Below are 21,369 nucleotides of genomic sequence, written 5' to 3' on the forward strand. Positions count from 1 at the left end.
ACTCTTCTTTTTGGTTAAGTCAATTGAATGAAGTCTGGTGTTTATGATATAACAGCTTCAAATCTCCGTGGGTAAGGGCTGTCTCACAGCAAGGTAAAGCCTGTGAAAATTATTATAAACTATAGCAGATACAGTACAGCAGCTTTCTACCCCAAAGTTTTTGTAAATAAACATTGTGATTGTGATACGATCTATATCATATAGGTTTATTGCAACTAGCTGAAGGAGGGCTTGTCTCCACCTGCCGTGGTGGACTTGGACATACTTCCATCAATAAATCGATTCTTCCCCGATGCTTTTATGGACACTAGTCCAACTAAATGGCCTAATCGAGCTATAACCATAGCTCCACTTAAATGTGCATGTAAATGTACTGACTGACAATCAAAATCATTCTAAACCTAACCAATCCAACCAACGAAGGCAACAAGTACAAGCCATTTAGAAGAAGAGTAGGGTGGGTCGTTCCTTTGCAAATTTTCAGAGGGGATTTAGGCGGAGATATCAAGGGGTTCATGAGCTTATTCTTGTCTCATTCTATTCTGATAAACAGCACATTCATCAAATTCAGTGTTCCATATGGCTATGAGTCAACTGATGATATAATAACCAATCCCAGCAGAGCGTCCCTCCCTTGCCCCTCCGGACCATCCATGCTAGCATCAACCTTTTACCTGAGGCACACTGCCAAACGGTCTTTGGCACTGACGATGACTGTGAAGTTCATCTTGTCCTTGCTGATGTTGTCTTTGAGATTCGCCAGGATACTATCAAACTGATGTTGACTCAAAAATGAACGAAATTTGCCTTCAAAAGATGACTCCTAACACAGTGTACGATTCCCCTAACTTCTCTTGTCTTTAAGGAACTTTGTGAACCCACATCCTCCTGCTTTTCTTTTTGTTTCTTTGTGCAACATGCAGTCATAACAGGTCATCAATAAATATTTTGCTAAGTTGCTGAAACAGCTGGAGCGCAGATACTATGTGAGGTTGTTTAGGGTTGACCCATGCTTGTGTTTGCCCTTCCAGAAATAGCTGATAAGATCTACAACCTGTTCAATGGTTACACCAGTGGGAAGGAGCAGCAGACGGCCTACAACACTCTGATGGATCTGGGCGCTCCCACACTCCACCGCGTGCTCTACCACTACAACCAGCGCTACGAGAGCTTTGGGGAATTCACCTGGAGGTGTGAGGATGAGCTGGGACCAAGGTACAGTGATCATGTGACCCCTTTCTTTCATGTCAGATTTTTCTGCCTTAAAAATAAATTGCTCAGATTTTTTAAAAGAAAGACAAACAACATAGACAGAAAAAAAATGGAGATGGAAATTGATCAACTTATAGGCAGATTTTGCTCTGATCTGCGGTGAGCAAAGAAGGAAAATGACAGATGGTGAAAGACTGTCAAACATTTGGAATTCACTGTGTATTTTAGAGGTACCCACGCCTCTGATGCATAACCTCTGATCAGAAATATGCATTCCTTCCAATAAATTGATCATCAACTTTATGGTCAATTTATCAGAAGGACCCTATATACATATACAAGGCTGAGTCAGGAAAACCCTGCAGTTCTGTCCTAAGTCAGACTGTTACACAATACTAAAAGAGTGAGCCATTTTAACAATGTGTTGACTGTGATCACTGTAGTCAGTCTCCGAAATTGCAGAGATGTGTGAGTGCTTGTGTGTGTTACCCTCCCACCGAGAGAGCAATCTGTCATTCTGAACTTTGAAGAGTAACAGTGCCTTCAATCTTGCAGCCTGGCTGCAAGATTGAAGAAAAGTGGCAACTAGACAGGGTCTGGCTTGGTTTGGTGTGAACACCACTTTACAGCTGAATTTGAGCACACGATCCTTTTAAGAATGAAATACTGGCCAGCAATTCCAAATATGTGGGAAAACCCAGATGCTGTTAAAACATATGGAAGATTTGGACTGGACTAATGCGACATATAGGCTCCATTTTACCCCTCACTGGTCATGCAAAACTCTTCCCATCCAAACAATAAGTCATTGACCTCACTCACAATCCCAGCTAGTCAAAGAAGACTTCCTACATACCATCACGTATGCTGACTGAATCATAGCTTGTGTCACTAAGGTTGACTGGCAAGTTTAAAGGATAATTCTTCTGATAGTATTTGTTTCTCATTAACTACAAATCCCCAAAAAGACCAAAACCAATAGCCTGATGTATCTTCTTCCTCTGTGACAGAGAGCTCTGTTGTTGTTCAGGGACTGTTATGAATGCATCAGTGAGTCACACTGTTGCTCCAGATAAGATGTTCCTTCACTGCAATGACCATAATTTCTTTTGACTCAATATATGAATCATATGCATGCTCTGCTGAAAATACACTTGTAGTGCATTAAATGCGTATTATTCCACTGGCAAAAATAATGCATTGCCCTGTTTGAGCAATGTTTGCAGCTGTTGTAAGAAATTATTTAGTGTTTTTCAAAGAATATGACCAGTTTGTGATCAGTTTTACAGATTTCTGTCTTCATAAGACAGAATGGACTTGGGGCTGAGTGCTACAAACATGTTATGGAAGCTGCAATGTATTGAGAGACGGGTAAAGGACTAAGGTACACTTGATCAAAACCTCTTAGAACATGTTGTCCAACTATATTATTGGACAATCAGTGTTTGTAGTTGTTCCAACAGTTAAAGTCCAATGTGGAATGAAAAGTTTGTTGTCATAGGTAGGAGGAAGATACAGTATTGTGTAAATATGCCTATTTTCAGACAGTCTCTTCCGGAAGACATTCATAGTGTTGCACAGGGTTGTTCACATGAAACCAATAGAAATGTATGTGTCAAGAATAAAAATAGAGAGCTAAAGAGTAAAATCTGAACCTTGGCTCCTCTCTCAACATCCGCACAGCTGGCCAATCATAGAAACTTCAAAAGTTACAGACATGTCCAGAAAGGTGCTATTCGGCCATTTAAGTTCTTCCTTAGTACATCTGCCCCATAACATCTGGACAAATCACACAAACCTTACTTTGATGCAATGCTTGACGGCATATTTGTAACTTAAACATCCCTGCTTTAGGAACTTCACCAGAGAGGGCTGACTTTAGCTTTGTTAGCCAAGCAACAGTGGCAACCGACTGAAAGTGATGCATTGCAAAGCAAAATCCTGCCCAAAGTCCATTTCCCTTGAGACACAAGCAGTTTGCTCCCCATTGCATTGTAGCCAACAATGTACAATTCTTGACTGAACACCTTCATCCAATGTTTTCTGAAGTCCCTTTCACGGATGTAATGTTCAGAAACATTTCTTGCATTGGGTCATGTATGAATGGAAGCAGAAATTAATATCCAGGGAAATCTGTATACCGCCAATTTACCACCTCAAAATCTAGTAACATTTTAGGGAAAATGCTGGTATGGCTGTGTTGTGGATGAAAGCAGAAATACTGCAGGGACATGGATATGCAGTAAGCAAATTTGCAAATCCTAGAATGGCTATGGAATGGCCCCCTTTACTCTGCCTCTGATTGGCTTGCCCTGACATTCTTACAATAACTTAACCAACCCCACTCCTCTTGCCTAAACCCAACCAGTCTAACCAACAAAGGCAACGAGTACTAGCCTGTGATAGAAGAAGTAGGGCAGGTCATTCCTTCGCTATCCTAGAATCCATGTACAGTAAAGGGTTATGTCAGTTTTACGAAAGAGGATTTCAAATGCAGCGAGCGAACAAATTACAAGACTCCGCTGATGATGTCTTTGAATCTATTAATTGTTTCTGATTGAAATAGATCCCAAAAAAACAACAAAAAATATTGCTCATCTTGTAAACTTGTTGAATATTAAAAATATCACAAGAAGATTAGAACATGTTTTTGAAAATAATAAGAAACATCTTCTGCCCCCATCTTCTGTTGACTTTTTGTGCTGGACTGTCCCTTGGTCCATCTATTTTGACATTTCCATGGCATGAAAGTGCCTGAAAGGTTATCACAGTAATTTACCGTGAACTGTGTGTGAAAGGGGCTTATATAAAGTCCCCCAAACCATCTTGACTATAGAAATGTGGCAATTTTTTAACTTTTACTCCCAAGTCGACACACCTCTTCAAATGTACCCTGAGCATGTGTTACGTTTGATGTGTGCTACAAATGGTGTTAATGTGACACTACGCAATTCAGCCAGTACTGCTGTAATTTGTTCCCAAACCACATTGTACAGTGGCTCTCACAGCCAAGTCTCCATGGGATCAGCACCATTTAAAGCTCAGCAGAGTCCGACACTTATTTTGATTCTCAAAGGTGGGCAGATGTCCGGCTCCCAGCTTCCAAAGCGCTGTCTTTGATTGTAGCCAGTTGTTTGTGTGAATTAGAGTTACGGGGGAAATTCATTCAAACTGACCGGGAAGCCGAGTGAGCTTAACCTCTGTGACATCACCGGGGCCATTTAGCAACGCGCAACCAGGGAGGGCCCCAAATGTTCCCCCCAGACTCTGGATAAGTACCCATAATGTAAAATTGTAGCTTAATGTTTTATAAACAGAGCCATGTGTCCGATGTAAAATATACCTATAAACGGCAGTCTGTGGTCCGCGCTTTCACTTTGGCAGGTGAAACTGATTAAGCAAGGCTCCCTTAATTCTCTCTGTTTCCCTCTCTGTCTGTGGGTTCCCCCGCCCTAAATGAAAGGTTGTTTTTAATAGGGACCATGCTGGAAAGAGTTGATGTAATTGAGGGAGTTGCTTCTGAAGTGTTCCATTAAAATACACTTAGATTAACAGCCCCCCAATTTAGTTAAAGGGAGGGGTGATTAATGTGAATAAAGGCACCTCAGAGCTGGAAAAGCAGAAGAGAAGTGCATTCAAGGTGAGGCCTGGCAACAGGGGAAGGAAGTATAAACATGTTTTGTTAGCCAAGTCATCAAATGAACATTAGACTTTCCTGAGTATCTGGTTCAGTGTGAGGAACGACTCTGAAGCTGAAGCTTTCTATTGTTACCAGTCAGGGAGGTTAATGGCCTCACAGCTACACCACTGTGTGTCTGAAAGTGCTGACAACTTCCCCGTGGCGTCAAACACTTTGTCTCTCTGACATTATTCGACCGTTGGGAAAAACAAATGCAACAGATAAATGGCTGCCAGGACAAAAATACTACTGATATCATTTTCCTGACTTTTTATGGATGCATTATTGATGTTGGCCCAGTTCCTCAAAAGCACCTAAGATCAATTTGATCATTGTCATTCAGTTGAACAACGGCTGACTCCAACAGTGGAGTCTGATCCAGATTGTTTTTTTGTCTAAGCATGAATAAACATGGTCATATTAGGGAAGAGGTTCTTGAGCATTTTTCAAAGCCAGTGTTTTGTTGGTATCGAGTATCACAGCGAGGCAAGCTGGTAAACATCAGGGATGTGCCGAGGCACTACTGTTTATTCCATCCACCAAATCATTAAGGTCCAAGCATCAGTGCTGAAACCTTATTGTTCTTGTTGCTGTTGTGAGAGGTCTTTATCTTGTTAGTCTTCTTCTTCCATTTCTCCTCTTATTATCGGAGATGTAGACCTGAATCACACAACTAAGGCTCTAGTCAGAGTGAGAGTGGAGTCACAGATTTAATAAGTTTAGACTCAACTTGACAAATCAAAGAAGAATTGCAACTGGTCTCAGACTGGAACAGTAATGCTATTCATCCCCAGTTAAAATTACTTTGTATTTTGGGAAGAGCGCAATATGACTTGTTTAGGACTCAGAACTCAAGGTATACCTTGAGACATCAGACTTACTTGTGACATGCAAAACCATTACTTGGTTCCACCTCTGCTTTTTTTGGCTAAATGTCCAGTGTCTGAATCTCAGAAGCCAATCAAATTTCAGTTCAGATAGATGTAGATACTCTCCCACAAGCACCTACTTCAGCCAGTATTACCCATGTACCAGGTTGTACACGAACAGTTTGTTGTTGAAGTAAAGCTGTGGGAGCTATTCAGGGCAGGTTATGAAGCAAATCCGGGTTGGATTCTAGCGTTTCACGTGACTTGAAGTGATCTAACTGCTTCAAGGTAATGGGATTTGGTTAGACCTGGAGAACAGTTAAGTTGTAAATATAGAAACCTGTAACACTTAAAATTATTGAAACTTAAAGCTTCCATTTTGAAGAAATTTTAGATTAACAGTTTTCTCTTTTTTTTTTTTTTACTCAAGTGTATGAATGACTCATGTGGTGCTAGATGTGAATAGATTTTGGTGCTCAAAAGTTGAGGTCACTGTGACCTCACAAATCATGTTTTTTGAACAAAACTCAGGAATTCATTATAATTATGACAAAATTTCACACAGATGTCTAACAGGATAAAAAGATGAAATTCATATCCAAAAGATCAAAGTTCAGTCACTGTGACATCATAATGTTCTGCAGAAACACTTTTCTGGTCATTACTCAATGTCTGGAACAGAGAGGAGACATTTGGTCAGGTAGTGGATTGGTGACACTAATCTTGGCTGTCCACCTTTAAACTGTGCTGATTGTAGAAATCTTCTGTACTGGCAGGAGGAGGGTGTGTGTGAAGTGTCCATGTTCTTACAGACATGGATGTAAATGGTAATTGCAAAGTAACTGGTTCATGTTGGCATACAGCTAAGTGGTGATTTTAGTTTTCTTGCAGGGTGTAATGAGACTGGAACTTTCTTTTTGTGGTACATTATGAATTGTAAATTTATGTGGATTTATGTAAATTCTATAAACTTTTTTTTTCACCAATAGGCAATTTCACAAAACGTTATTAACATAACCTGATTCACACTGAGAATTAGAAATTACACACTAAATATTGTAATTATTATGGGGTCATTCTCATATTTCCAGGGTTCTAGGTCCCCAGAGTCCTATGTTTCCCAGATTTACATGGAAGTATAGATACAGTCACATTATTATCATCTGAACAGACTTTCCAGGGGCATCGGTGGCTAAGTGGATAAAGCAGGCACTGCATGAATGAAGGCAGTGTCCTTGCCGCAGCGACCTCGAGTTCGACTTCCCGCTCAAGGCCCTTTGCTGCATGTCATCCCCTCCCTCTCCCCCTTTCACGCTATTATTCTGCCCTATCCAATAAAGGCTAAAATGCCAAAAAATGATCTTAAAAAAAAAACAGTTCTTCCAAACAACTTTTTCAAGTGTTGACATCACAGCCATGTGACATCACTAGCCCACGTGTAGTTGACCAGTCAGTTGGCACAGGTGCTATTTATTAGCTGTTGTTTCCGGTTACCTTTAACTACTCCTGAGAGAAGTAAAACTAAAGGCTTGAAACTGTCAAAATTTCAAATTGTATTTTGCTTGAAATGTCTTTGTATGCTCATTGCAGTATATCCTAGCGTTTATCGCTATCTGTGTATTAATGGAATATTATGACACAATTGGTGGGACCGGGTATTGTGTCATCCATGTGTATCCTTGTGCACGGGATGAACAAAACGGGGACTCAGACAAAGCTACTAGAGGTCTAAAACTCCACAGGGAATCTTTAAATAACATCCAGGACAGCAAAATCTGCCTGGAGACTCAACAGTCCTTGTTCTCAATAACAGCCCCTCTTTAAGTCCCCTTTGTTTGTGGTTTTCTCTTAAATCACCATTTCTTTGGCCACTTGAGAAGGAATATACCTCTCCCACCCAAACAACACAGATCTGTGGTACCGCTCACAGTAAACAACAGAGCAGACAGGCTCCCCTCAAGCACACACACATCCACCACATACTGTACATGTGCAGGCCACACACACACACACACACACACACACACACACACATACGCACATCCACCTCATACTGTACATGTGCAGGCCACACACACACACACACACACACACACACACACACACACACACACACATACATACACACATACGCACATCCACCTCATACTGTACATGTGCAGGCCACAGACACACACACAGTTTCATATCCCCAAATCAGCTCAATGTTTTCTGAAGAGAATTCCTCAGTTTCCCTGTCACAAACACCGAGGACCGAATAAGATTTTCATTAGCTCGTCAAAATACAGATAACACGAACTCCATTCAGGCTCCGACTCAACGTAAACTCTGATCTGCCAAGTAAGCAATATCTGGAAACAAATGAATGGACAAATGTGGGCTTTATCTTTCTCGCGGCAGCAGACGTCCAGATCTGCTGTTTGTAGAAACATATCGAATCTCACTGACGAGACCTTTTGGCATCCTCTGGAGGACATTTTTGTTGCCTTTTTCATGCAACATCGCGTGACGTTTTAACTCGAACCATAAACTCACCGGGAAGCTGTCTCTCTAAGGCTTGACACTTCTTCTCCCGAGGGCCAGGCCTTGTCATCGCCAAGGGAGTACCCATCATTTCAGGCACGCCGCTTGGCTGCTAGATGTTTTGGACAAGCTGAAAGAAAGTCCTCCATCCTAGCCATTTCAGTCCTGACAGTGTCCTTGGTTGGACTCGGTGCCCTTTGATGAACTGAAGCATATTTGATCTTCTCCTATTTTCTTTCTGTTTTTAGATGACAGTCTCTCTAATCAGACAAGTGCTTGCGATAATAAGTATTGTTATGGTTGGAATTTCTCTTAGGAAATCATAATCATAATCACAGCAGACTGTTTGCTTTGCTTTCTGACTTTTTATAGTTGAAAGGACAAAAATACACTCAGAGAAGTGCCTTTCAGCTGCTCGTCCAGCAGTGATTTATTAGTTGATACTGAGTGATGAACAGCAACATAAAAATATTTACATACTCTGATAGAAATTCCCAGTAAAAATATCCCATTATTGATATCAGTATACACATTGCTATGAGTTTACTTAGCAATTAAAAGTGCCTCATCTGTCCTCGCTAGAAGAGATCTAAGGTGCTGCTTTGTCTGCTTCCATTCAAATGTCATACAGAGGTATTGGGAGTATTTTTAGCAATTATTAGTATTTTACCTGTACAGCTTATAAAAACCATAAAACGAGTACTGCTGATGCAATTTATTGTGTTATCAACTAATTTGATAATAAATTTTGAGTATTTTTTAAGGGAAGAAAACATCTCTGATTCCAGCTTCTTAAAAGCTGTTTCACACCAAGAATATATGTCCCAAAAATGTGCAAAAAAAAAAAATGTGTGGTCTTATGTGGGCTTGCACACTATTCCGGAACATTTCGCGGGGAAAAAAGTGTTTCAATGACATTTGAGTCATGACAGGGATGCATCCCTGAACATCACTCGACATTTTTTCAAGTTTTAGCTTACGGTTTAACTGTAATACCAGATCGCTTGTTATCATCCATCCGCCATTGTGTCAATGGACTGGGTGCAGGGAGGTGCTACAGATTGAGAGGCAGCACGGTTGGGTAATTGTGATGTCTTAGCCCCCCTCCTAGCCCTGCCAATTTTTGAGACTTTTTTTTTTCACATTCTCGGGAGACAATGTTATATTGGGGTCATTTTATTCCTTTATTGAACAGGTATTTGCATTTGAGAGATGACAGGAAAGGGAAATTACAATTGGCTGCAAAGGTTGAGGGACTCCAGTTCTTCTGCTGCAGGCCTTTTGTGTCAGTATTTTTAAAAGGGTGAATCCAAAGAGACTCGCTTTGTGCTTTGATCACATGGTGCATCATAATCATCACAAGAGAAAAATGTGTTGTAGCTGTCTGTCTAGGTAGATTTTGGATTAGGTCTGGTTATTGTCAGTTTTTTTGGAATTGGATCTTTATTTTTTTAAAAATGATTTGTGCATATCTGGTTTTCATCACCTTAATTTTGTGTGTATGTGTGTGTGTGTGTGTGTGTGTGTCCATGCAAATGTGTGCCCTCAAGTGTTTGCAGTTCTGTATCTGTACAGTATATGTGTATTCCACACTACCATGCACAGGCGCCTGCATCCCTGCTTGCATGTGCACATTGAAAACCACACTAAAGTTTGGGGTGAGAGCCTCCTTAAGAGGCACTCACGCTGTATCTTGGAGACCATTTTCCACTCCTATACATGCACAAGGAGTTATGGTGACAACTGTTGCTATTTGGAACCTGTGAAACGTTCCTTTGCTTTTCAAAAAAACATAAGCATAACAAACCACTTTTTTTTTTTCATTTTTTAAAGCAAATAAATATCCAGATTTCCTCAAACCACTGAAATCTGTGGCAAAGTATTGGGAACATAAAGAGGTTTCAGAAAAATGATATGAATGACAGTATGGCAGCACAGCACTAGTACCAAGACAGGCGTTCTTGTCTGCAGACGGGCTGACCAAGAAGACTGACATCATTAGAATTGTTATTCCTTTCTCTGCAGTTTCCAAACTTCACTGAGGCTGTAGAAGTTTCTGTTAGGACTTTGTCGATATGCATATGCAAAGGGGATGCAGTCCTGCTGAGCATCCCCATGTGTACATACAATATTCAGAATACATTTTAATTCCAAAACCAATTCAATACCATGTGCAAAGTGCTTACATTAGCCAGGTAACTGCAAAAAAAGGATGTCGCTTCTCATGTATCTACATATGTAAAATGGTTTGCAGATTAGAGAGGAATGCCAAAAACAATGCAGAAATATGTTGGACTTGAAGTGTTAGCCTATTTGAAAGGAATTGTGGCCTACTGTGGCATACAGCATACATTCATTTTCCAGAAATAACAGGAACACATACCAGGGAATATGGTGATGTGCTATATGTTTACAGAAGAGCAGTTGATTTGGAGTCAGGGGGATGAAATCCTGTTGAAGCCACAGACCACACAGTGTCTGTATTGTTACAGTGTGTTGATCAGTGCCAACTTTAAGTTCAAAACACCAAAGTACTGCGGCTTATCAACAAAATCTCAAATATGAAAAGAGACTTCATTTGATTGGGTGTTCGACAAGATGATATTCGTTTGCCACAGAGACTGGAACACACAACTTACAAATAGAAAACATGTTTTCTTACTTACTCCTGATGGTTGGTTTTATCCGGGATCAAGATCCAGATTCGCAGCAAACTGCAAATCAATCCAAAATGGACCATGTGCCACTTATTAAATTATGTAGTGATATTTTGTTTATTGTTTTTGAGCATTGAAAGTATAATTGTACATGCCAACATACTCATTTGTGCATGTGTGTTCAGTTTCAGATCTCATACTTCAAATAAGACTCATATTTTTACCTTCCAACTGAATCTGACTAACTTCTGGAAGAATAAAAAAACATTAATTGTCTTACAAATAGAAAGTTCACAAGCAATAACATGCACCATTAATAATTTGATATACTCAGTGGTTTTGCTGCTACAGCCTTGACACTTGTATGTGCTCAACATTAGATATGTATAAGGAGATAGACTTCTTGAAATGTTATCACCAGAGGAGAAGTCGCGGAAAATCACTCAGTGGAAACGTAGTCATCTCGCAATTGTGTTTTTATCAACATTTCAAAAAATGTTGGCTACGTTTTATGCAAATCTGTAAAATCTACCCAGTCATGTTGAGATCACCAGTTAGAATCACGACTTCATCAACCCCATTACTTTCCCTGCTATCATCTCCCTTTTCAGTGACATTTTTTTTTCATCATTTTAAACTGTCCATCCTCATTTGCATGCCAGTCATCATCATCATCATCATCATCATCATCATCATCATCATCATCATTGTGTTCATCATCATTATCATCATCATCAGATCTGCTTCATTACTACCAGGTGAGTGCCCATGATAACTATTGTAACGGTGTGAATTCACAGTGGTTTGCTTGCACCTGCACATTTAGCATTCCAAACTGATTTAAATTGATGCACACAGGCGAGAAACCAAACAATTATCTGAATGCGGTCTACATGTGAAAAAGAAATTCAGAGAATTGGAGTTACAGAGAGGTAGACCCACTTAGAACAAAGAGCATCTTAACCAATTAGACAGATGCTCTTTGTTCATTCTATCAGTCCGGTCATTAATTTCCTCCAACTGGTGCGTATTGAATGTGTAGCCTGGGTGCTCCGATGTGTCATCAGTTCATCAGTATAATGTGCTGTGGCTCTGGTGACTCTGGTGCATCCAGCAGACTTGTGGCTTGGCAGAATGGTGACAATGTGCTGTAGAAGTGCTGGTTTGGCTGAAGAATGGGGAGAAAGTGTGTGTGGAATGAATGAAATCTCCTCCTGCTGCCATTTTCTGACTTTAGACAAACACTTGACAGGATTTCATGGCGAGGGCCAAACAGGCTGCATCAGGATTAATAGTTATTTATTGCGCTCAGTGTCCCTACGAGATGTATTTATGTGAACGCTGTGCATCATGTTACAAATGGAGATGATTTTTCAGCTGGCCTGGTTTGGCCAAAGGACAACTCTAAGCATTTCATAGCCTCCGCTGTGCCTCTTCGCAGTAGTACAGCCATCCGTTAGCCTGTTTTCCTCCACAGGACCAGCTCTTTACTCGCCATGGTCATTCATTTCTTCATTCATTCATTTTTCCACTGTTTTACTTCCATCATTCCCACACAGACCTTCAGCAGCCGCTGTGTGCTTTGGGTCAAAGTCGGAATGTGTCAGTAACAGTGCACCTTACCCTTTGAGCTCCTTCACAAGCAGTGGTAGATGGGTAGGTTTTAAGTTCTGTCATTCAGTGATGTCATTCTAAAATAACAGCAGAGCCATGGTGAGATTTATGAACTGTAGACAGTCTAATGTGTCTGAAGGCTGATGTGCATCAACACTGAGATCCCTTCAGATGTTTGGCAACAAGTGTTTCCCACAGTTTAGTGCTTTTCAACAACCAGTGTGGAGGATTGAGCCGTCTTTCTGCTTTAGCATTCTATTAAAAACAAAATATGGCAGTTTACATGCACGCCACAATACAAGCACAAGGAGATGTGAAAGTGAGACAGTTCCCTGTAGTGTAGTAATGTTTTTTCCTCGCCTGCTCGCCTTTGGAATTTGGATGACTTCCTATATGACAAAGTAGGAGGGGAGGTGCAGTGGCAGTCTTGTGCTGCAGCGCAATTTGGTGTTAAGAGGACGTTAGTTCACACAATCCACTGGCTGCCTGGTCAGACCAGGGCCCTGATTCCCCTGCATCTTTAGGCTAACGCCTCTTCCTAGCTGGATGCAATGCAAACATCTATTTTTTTTATACTGATCAAAAAAAGGCAACACCTTTGTGTTTGCTTCCATTATGCAGCTCATGAAAACAGCTGGGCTATCAGTTGTGCTTGCTAACTAACTGTGGGAGGCAGCTAACTGCTAACTTGGTTTGCAGTGAAACACAACTGATAGCTGGAGGTAAATATGGAGGCTCTGTGTCCTGAAGCAGAGTGAACCTAGACAGTAAAAACACTTAGTACTTGTCATTACCTGTCCCTGTCATGCGTTACCGCTTCACACCCTCCATTGTTTACTATCTACAATAAAAGATCAACTTAATTTACTCAAAGCATTTTGCTAATAAGCAACTCAACAAAAATAACTGACACAAGTCACAGTTATATGTTAAAAACACACCATGTAAAGTTGTAGGTTTACTCACTGATCTCAAAGCCCTCCAAGTCCTTATTTGTTCTGTCTCTGTACAGTATTGAATTGTTTGTCTGCCATTTCTCAATTTTGGTAATATCAGGAAAATCTCAGCTAGATCTCAGTGCTGATAGGCTATTGCGACACAGCGTCACACGAATTTCACTTTAACTCAAGCGGAGGACACAAAGATGTTGAATTTGGTGTCCATTGCATCAGCCAGCATGAATTTGCATCTTTTCAAATCTTTGCATTGACTTTGGATGTAATCTCGCCATGCGAAACGCTCACATTGCACTCGCTGTGAACACAGCATCAAGCTTTTTTTTTATGCACTCAACAGGTATACTTCTCTCAATTTTTGGTCGCAAATTTGTTAAAATCTGTGTCAGTTAACATTTCTCCTTTTCCAAGATAACCCATCCATCTAAGCATGTGGCATATCAAGATGCTGATTAAATAACATGATTACTACACAGGTGTGTCTTGGGGTGATCACAATAAAAAGCCACTCTAAAATGTGCAGTTTGATCACACAACACAGATGTCCCAAGTTTTGTTTTGGAGTGTGCCATTGATACGCTGTCTGTAGGAATGTTCACCAGAGCTGTTGCCTGTAAACCGAATGTTCTTTTCACGACCATAAAACGTCTCTGATGTCATTTACATCAATTTGGCAGTACATCCATCCAGTCGAACAACTGCAGACCTCTTGTAATCACATCAGCTCAAAGCCTCAACCTCCAGCACCTTCACCTACAAGATCATCTAAGACCAACCACCTGAACAGCTAATGCAACAATTGGCCTTCACAACCGAAGAAATCTGCACAGTGTCAGAGACCGTCTCAGGGAGCTCATCTGCATGTTCACTGTCCTCATCAGGGTCTTTACCTGACTGCAGTTTGTCATCACAACAGACTTGAGCAGTTATGAGGCCAGTTGGATCTACTGCCAAATTCAGAGAAATTACATTGTGGACGTCTTATGGTTGTGAAATGAAAATTCAGCAGTGCGGGGCGTCGATGGCTGAGTGGATAAAGCAGGCACCCCATGAATAAAGGCAGCGTCGACAGCGTTCGACTTCCACTCAGGGGCCCTTGCTGCATGTCATCCCCACTCTCTCTCCCCCTTTCACACTATTAATCTGTCCTACCTAATAAAGGCGGAAATTCCAAAAAAATAATCTTTAAAAAAAAAAAATTCAGAAGTGCTTGCTAACACGATTTTACAAATTTGTGACCAAAATTTGAAGAATATATCTACTGAGTGCATAAAAAAAATCCACCACAGTTTGATTTCTTGCTGTATATTAGGAAAGAGAAAAATATGATGTTGATATTGGCGACTTTATTTGACAGAGGCACTATCACATAATGGTCTTTGAAATAAAGAAAAAATCCAATAATCTGGTAAATAGTTGCATCCTGCACTGAATACACCTGTAGTGAGTTATTGTTTTCTGTTTTGTTTGTCTTACTTATTTGTTATGCTCTTATTCTCTTACTCTTGACAAGTGTGTGGATTAATTTGAAAGCAAACGAAAACATACTTTAATCATTTTTTTTACTTTGTTCCAACAGGAAAGCAGGCCTCATCCTCTCCCAGCTGGATGAACTCTCCCCATGGTGTAAGGGTCTTCTTCAGGAGCCCAAGATTGGCCTCCGCAGGATGTCCCTCAAGTTCCTGTCCTGCCGTTACACCGACACCAAGGCCTTTGGGCTGAACTGGTCTGACATGGGCCAGGATGTCCACAAAGCCTGTGACGAGCAGACGCTCACTGTCATGTATAACGACTACGGTGAGCCCAAGGAGCTGTAAGATTACTCAAAAGCTTTAGTTTGGATGTGCACAGGATATGGGAAACTTGTCTGATCCAACAAAGAAAGAAATAAAATGCAGGTTTCACATTTGTTTCTTTAAGCTATATGCATTTATGCTGTCATGAGCAAATGATAAACATAATTTGAAAAACCATAAGTGTAATAAAAGGTCTCATCATAGCGTTCAGGTGGGAGATGATCTCTGATGCCTGATCATCATCTAATAGGCTGTAGCTTTGATAATCCATACATCTTGCTGAAGTCCATTCCTCTCTTGCAATGATTATAAAAAAATAACGCAAACTTCAAAATAAGAGCCTTCTTGTTAATTCCTTATTTTTTTTCTTTCTGTAACACTACGTAATAATAATACATACTTTTTTTTCTATACGTGAAAAATCCTATGGACCAAGGCAAGTAAAACTGAAGTAAAACTTTACTTCATTAATCACAGGGTTGGTGGTTTAATCCCCAACTCCTGTCAACATGTTCAAAGTGTCCTTGCAGAGGACACTGAACCCCAAACTGAGATTTTGTGTCGATTGATAAATGAAAGGCAAATTGTAAAGCACTTTAGATGAAATATAACTGAGGCCATTTTCAGTGAAGCAGCTGCAGGGTACAAGACAAAAATGTTAACTTACCACTAAGGCTTCAGGCTTTTGCTATAGTAAAGGTGTGTGTTTACATTTTTTCACAGTGAAATATTGTAAGACAGGGATGGACTGACTTAAAAACCATGGCAAACCCAAATGAATCAAAATAATGATTTTTTGCCATGCCAAGGTTAGGGCTGGATATCGGTACTCGGTGCCAAGTGGTATCTTAACCTCTCCAGTCAAACAATACCTGCATTCTGTTCTTTTTGTGCCGGCCGTCTGATCCGAACCATCCCAACTCTCCGCCACATCAGCCTTCTTTCTGTTTCAGCCATCTCGTTAGCCGCCATCCTTACGGTGAACTATCTACCCTGTAAGCATGAGCTACACAGCCGCAGCAGCAGCTTTACATCCAATTCTATGTTAGTAAACAGTCCCAACAAACTTCAAAACTGAACCAGCTTAACTCTGTTGTTAAACATGATGTTGAAAAGTTGCGTGGTGCTAATGGTTAGTCTGATCACTGTGTTTGTGCAGCCATGCAGCCTCGACTTTCCCTGGTACAGTGCTCACACTCAGCAGCAGCAGCAGCCTCAGTTTCTTTGGTCACCAGACATCTCAACCCAAATTCAACAAAATATCAATGTCTAACAACACTAGTAGTCAGCCAGGTTGTTTTAAGAGAATAAAAAGAGGTGTTTTGACGGTATAGCCCAGTGCTGTAATTCTCCAGTGCTGTAAATCTCTCTCTCTCTCTCTCTCTCTCTCTCTCTCTCTCTCTCTCTCTCTCTCTCTCTCTCTCTAGTGATTAAACCAGATAAAAGCCTGTGCAATTACTCAATTCCCATTATAGGTATCGAATTGAGGAATCAATCGATATTGTTATCATTTTAAAGGTACTGGTATCAACATTTTTTTAAAGGATGCCCAGCCCTAGCCAAGGTTCTACCATTTTTCCAGTTTTTATCATTCTAAAGCAGGACAGCAGTCGGACAGCATGAAAGAATGCATTTTTAAAAATGACATGTAAAACAATGGGGGGAAATGGTGAAACATATGCTATTTCAATTTTCTTTTTTGTTTTCAGTCATGACATTAAATGCAATTATTGGAAATACAAATAACTTACAGGAACTAAACATAAGACCATGCATTTTATTTCAATATATTTCTTTGTTGGACTCGAGGATCATCATTTTAAAACACTGATACATTAAAAGGGCACTTTCTTTCACCCCGTTGCCAATATTTGACATCTTACTGGTCTAATCTAGTTATGAAAGTGCAATTTAATTTATTCAGTCCAATATTGAAAGTTCAGATCTGGAATATAAAGGGTCACACAGGAGCTCTTTTGTTCCTGTTTCAATACAAACTTAGTCATATTTTTGAATTTTTGGAAGAAAATGATAAAAGGCAACTCGTGATGTCAAATAAGAAACCAAACTGATGGTGATTGTGATTTTTTAAGGGTGCCCACATCCATCCCATAACCTGGATACAGCTAGTTGCTTCTTTGACATGACTTCTAACCTAAAATCAAGGTTTTGTTCTCGTAACATTTACATCAATGATGGATCGAAGATTCTTAGGTCTTGTAAAATTCATTGTAGCTTCAGTTTCACTTGTTCGTTCCAACCATTGGTTAATATTTTACAGCTTCTGATGCTTGTTGTACGCATTTATTATGAATAACTGCAGCACACCCTGAAGGTGAGCTCTTCATGGGCTGAAACGTCATGTATCTCCTTCTGCTGTGATTTGGTACTGGCTGCTGTATTGTGCAGAGTTGCTTAAAACATGTTTAAAATATCATGTTTCTTTAAACATATTTCATATTAAGTCATGAACAAGTCCAAGGAGTCCTCATAAACCTAGTTTTGTCTTATGTAATTCAAACAACTTGAAAAGTTAATGCAATGGAACATACTTTAAAAAAAAAAAAAAAAGTCATGTAGCAACACTGGGGAAAAAGACAGTATTTTACCATTTACTTCGTATGTTATCAGCCCATTATATGACTGTTATCAGTTATCAGTGGCCACTGTAATTACGGCAGGTGCAAAGGAGGAAGTCAGGTGACATAGTGTGAAGAACGACAATGTACATGTAGAGAGGAGGTCAGGAGGGGAGAAATGAGTCAACCAAACACAGGACTATGACCTGTGAGACAGCTGTTTGTGTCAAAAGTCATTGTTGAATTTGGTCCACACGATCACTTTTTATCCTGACTTTCTCCTAGGAGACCACTGTATGTGTCCCGGATTTCAAGTGAGCATTGACTTCTTTTTGACTTATGACAATAAATACTGGCGTCCTTTACGTAGATACGTCACTTTACATGACGATTTCATGTGACTTTCGGAATTACTTTATGTCCCATATGGAACACAGGACTTTCACCTGTGAGACTGCTGCTTATGTCTTGTATGAAACTAAAAATCAGTGTTTACTTATTTTGACTTTTTAATTTACGATGCATGCACTTTATGAAATTAGGTTACGTGACATATAAATCTAACTAATCTAACTCATTATGTGCTACCACCACATAATGCGATGTTGAGAGGTCCAAGTTATTGCATGTGTTTCTGTGAGATAACGTTGAACCAAGGTTATGCTACTTTGCACCTTCTGGTCTAGTGGAAGGGGCAATGTGCCCCATGTGAAGAATTATAATAGTCATGATAACTGATAACAGCCATTTAATAGGTTGATAACATCAGAAAAATAAGAATTTATACATGTTTCTGTGAGAGAGGCAAGGTAGCATGTAAGCAGTCTAAGAGGTTTTACTAAAAATATTAAGTAAAGATAAGAGAGGATGGTCTCCACAAAGTTATTTTAGAAGTTTAAACATTCAAAACAAACTTGTACATAACATTATCATAAAATATTAGCGATATAACCTGCTGAATGTAGTATTTATAGTTTGCATTTATAAGTAAAGCTGTTGTAAAGGAGTTTTACTAAACAGGCATCACAGAGGAAGTACACAGATCAGCCCATTGTATCTACATGATCAGTAAAAGCTGCCAAACCATTTGACAGTATTTTTTTTATTGTTTTCACATAATTAACAATCTAACCAATCAATGCTGTTTTATAGTGATAATTCTGTTTTGAAACAGCAAATTAACAGCTTCTCTGTATGTTTATACTTCATGCAATGATGTTTTATCAATGATGAGATTTATCTGATATTCCCACTAATGTGTGTTTATTGTGAGCGTATTTTCACTTTAGTTTGAACTTTATTTCTTCTGTTCTAATTTTATCATTGTGCAGTGGCCATGTTGGAGATTGATGTCAAAGAAATGCAAATGTATATTGGTTGTTGTTTTTTAACAAAACTCATATGTGAATACTAAAATGAACACTTGTAGATTTTTGTATAGGCAGCAAAGTATTTCATAAATGCATCACATAATAGCACAGTACAGTGTTTTTCTTCTGTATATAAATGTACAACAAGTGATATTTTACAACATTTACATGTGCTTTAGTAGATCAAATATTGTATTGTAATATCTGCTGTGTAGCTTTGTCTAGCGATTGGATTAATGAAACAAAATTGGGCTCTTTTCATGAACTGTAAGTGATTGGTGATTAACAAAATATCTTTAGAAAAAAAGATTAAAATGGCAAACTAATTGAGTGGAATTGAATGTAAAATGAATAAAGCAACAAGATGAGACCTCCTGGACTTTAACAGAAATGGAAACCAACCATCTACAATATGCATGATATTATTGTCTATAATGTCTGTGGCTATCATAAACTTAACTTTTTCACTTTGATCTTTGCTACTTCAAAGAACAATAAAGAATATATTACGAAAAGTGGATGTGTAGAGATCCTTAACTGTGCATTATCCAACAAAGCCTAGATTTCCATGCTCTGGCAGCTCTAACACAACAGCTCAGCTCTAATGTTTAAGTGATAAAAATGATAAAAGCTTTAAGCATGACTTCAAATCTCTGCAATAACCAGTGGTTGGTACAAAATGCATTCTGTGATACTTAGATACCCCAAATCCAAACAAGTCAGCTCTCAGAGTCTTGATAAAATGGGCAGAGCAAGAACATTTGGACTGCACTTGGCTAGATGTGGACTTTGAATTGGAACAGTGTTTGGGCTGTGAGTGATGATGTTTCTCAAGTCCACGAGAACACAAGTACAGACAAGAATGCAGATTGAGAGAGGCCTCTAAGTCTCGTTTTCACCAAGTAGTCTGTTTCACTTCAGTTATGTGTGGTACACATGAAAATACATATACATGTCTTACGATTGTGAAAAATTGTGGTGGTACCAATGGAACTGTTTCTTACGGTCCCTATTTCTTGTCCTCCCTCTGTTGGGGTATTTAGCACACTCTTAGATACCAAAAGGTGGAGCTAGACACACCGCAGTCCATTGATTGGTCAATGGAGAACCACCACTCTTGGTCAGGACAATAAACAAGCTACAGACGTTCTTCTGCATCAGCAGTGATGAGGAAATACAACAGGAGCTGGACAGAGCAGTCAGTGACAACAACCTCATCTACATTTAAAAGTACTGTCTACAGTAGAAACACTTGACTAATCTTAATGGCATGGGGTCTGGGAACATAACCATGTGGGTTACGTACAGTTCTAAATGTACCATACCTGAAGTATTTGATGGAAACGTGGCTTATATGACTGAAGTTTCAGTAGCAGTAGGAACAAAGATTCAGGTATTTCTTTGTAACCTTGTCAGTGGCAGGTGGTCATAATACTGAATTTATACCTTCATATTGATGTGTGTGTTCTGGTGCAATTTCTGCAGTATTGGACATCTTTTTGTTTATTTGTTTCAGTTTTTATAATTTTGGTGAACAGACCCTTTAAACTTGCTAAGGAGAATGGCCAACATCCCAAGTTGCCACATAATGCCGCTTGCGCACTGCAGTGAACTTTAGGTATCCTTCTGCATCTGTGCTTTGAATTCCGATATAGTGCTACCAGGATTTCAACACAAGCACATGGTGGGTTAACACTGCACGGGGTTATATTTAGGCAGCAAAAGCACATGGCAACCAATGCTAGGACATCAACTAAAGCACCTGTTGTCATAGGTAGTTAGGATTAGGGGAAGGGAAAAAATCATGCTCAGATAGGAAGCGAACACCAGACCCCAGCATAAAAGTCCAGGGTTTGATGGATCCATGTACCGCTTCTCCCACCCACCTTATAGGGAGCTTCGTGCTCCTTACATTACATCAGTATCAGCAGCGTTTCAACTGGACAGCCGAGTTCTCACCTGACATCGTCCAGAGGTGTATCATGCGGATGTGAAAGGTGGCTCTTGGTGTCTGGATCTTATGCCAAAAGCACTACCAAAGTGGCAATATTTGATGACTTCAGAATGAGAACAGGTTGGAATGTACCAATATTATATTTGTGAGTCATGTACTG

The 21,369-nt window shown here is 39.7% G+C and overlaps 1 protein-coding gene across 2 annotated transcripts in view; it reads left to right on the forward strand.

Moving 5' to 3' along the window:
* Positions 1-19,770, forward strand: part of astn1 (astrotactin 1) — a 513,900-nt gene extending 494,130 nt beyond the window's left edge. For both annotated transcript variants that reach the window (XM_088085587.1, XM_042497522.2), the window contains exons 25-26: positions 1,032-1,215; positions 15,090-19,770. In XM_088085587.1, the coding sequence (XP_087941713.1) occupies positions 1,032-1,215; positions 15,090-15,327 (422 nt within the window). In that variant the 3' untranslated portion in view covers positions 15,328-19,770. The remainder of the gene's footprint in view (positions 1-1,031; positions 1,216-15,089) is intronic.
* The last annotated feature ends 1,599 nt before the right edge of the window (positions 19,771-21,369 follow it).

This window comes from Plectropomus leopardus, chromosome 12 (assembly GCF_026936395.1).
Source record: "Plectropomus leopardus strain MGB_pleo_1.0 chromosome 12, ASM2693639v1, whole genome shotgun sequence".
Lineage (NCBI taxonomy): Eukaryota > Metazoa > Chordata > Actinopteri > Perciformes > Serranidae > Plectropomus > Plectropomus leopardus.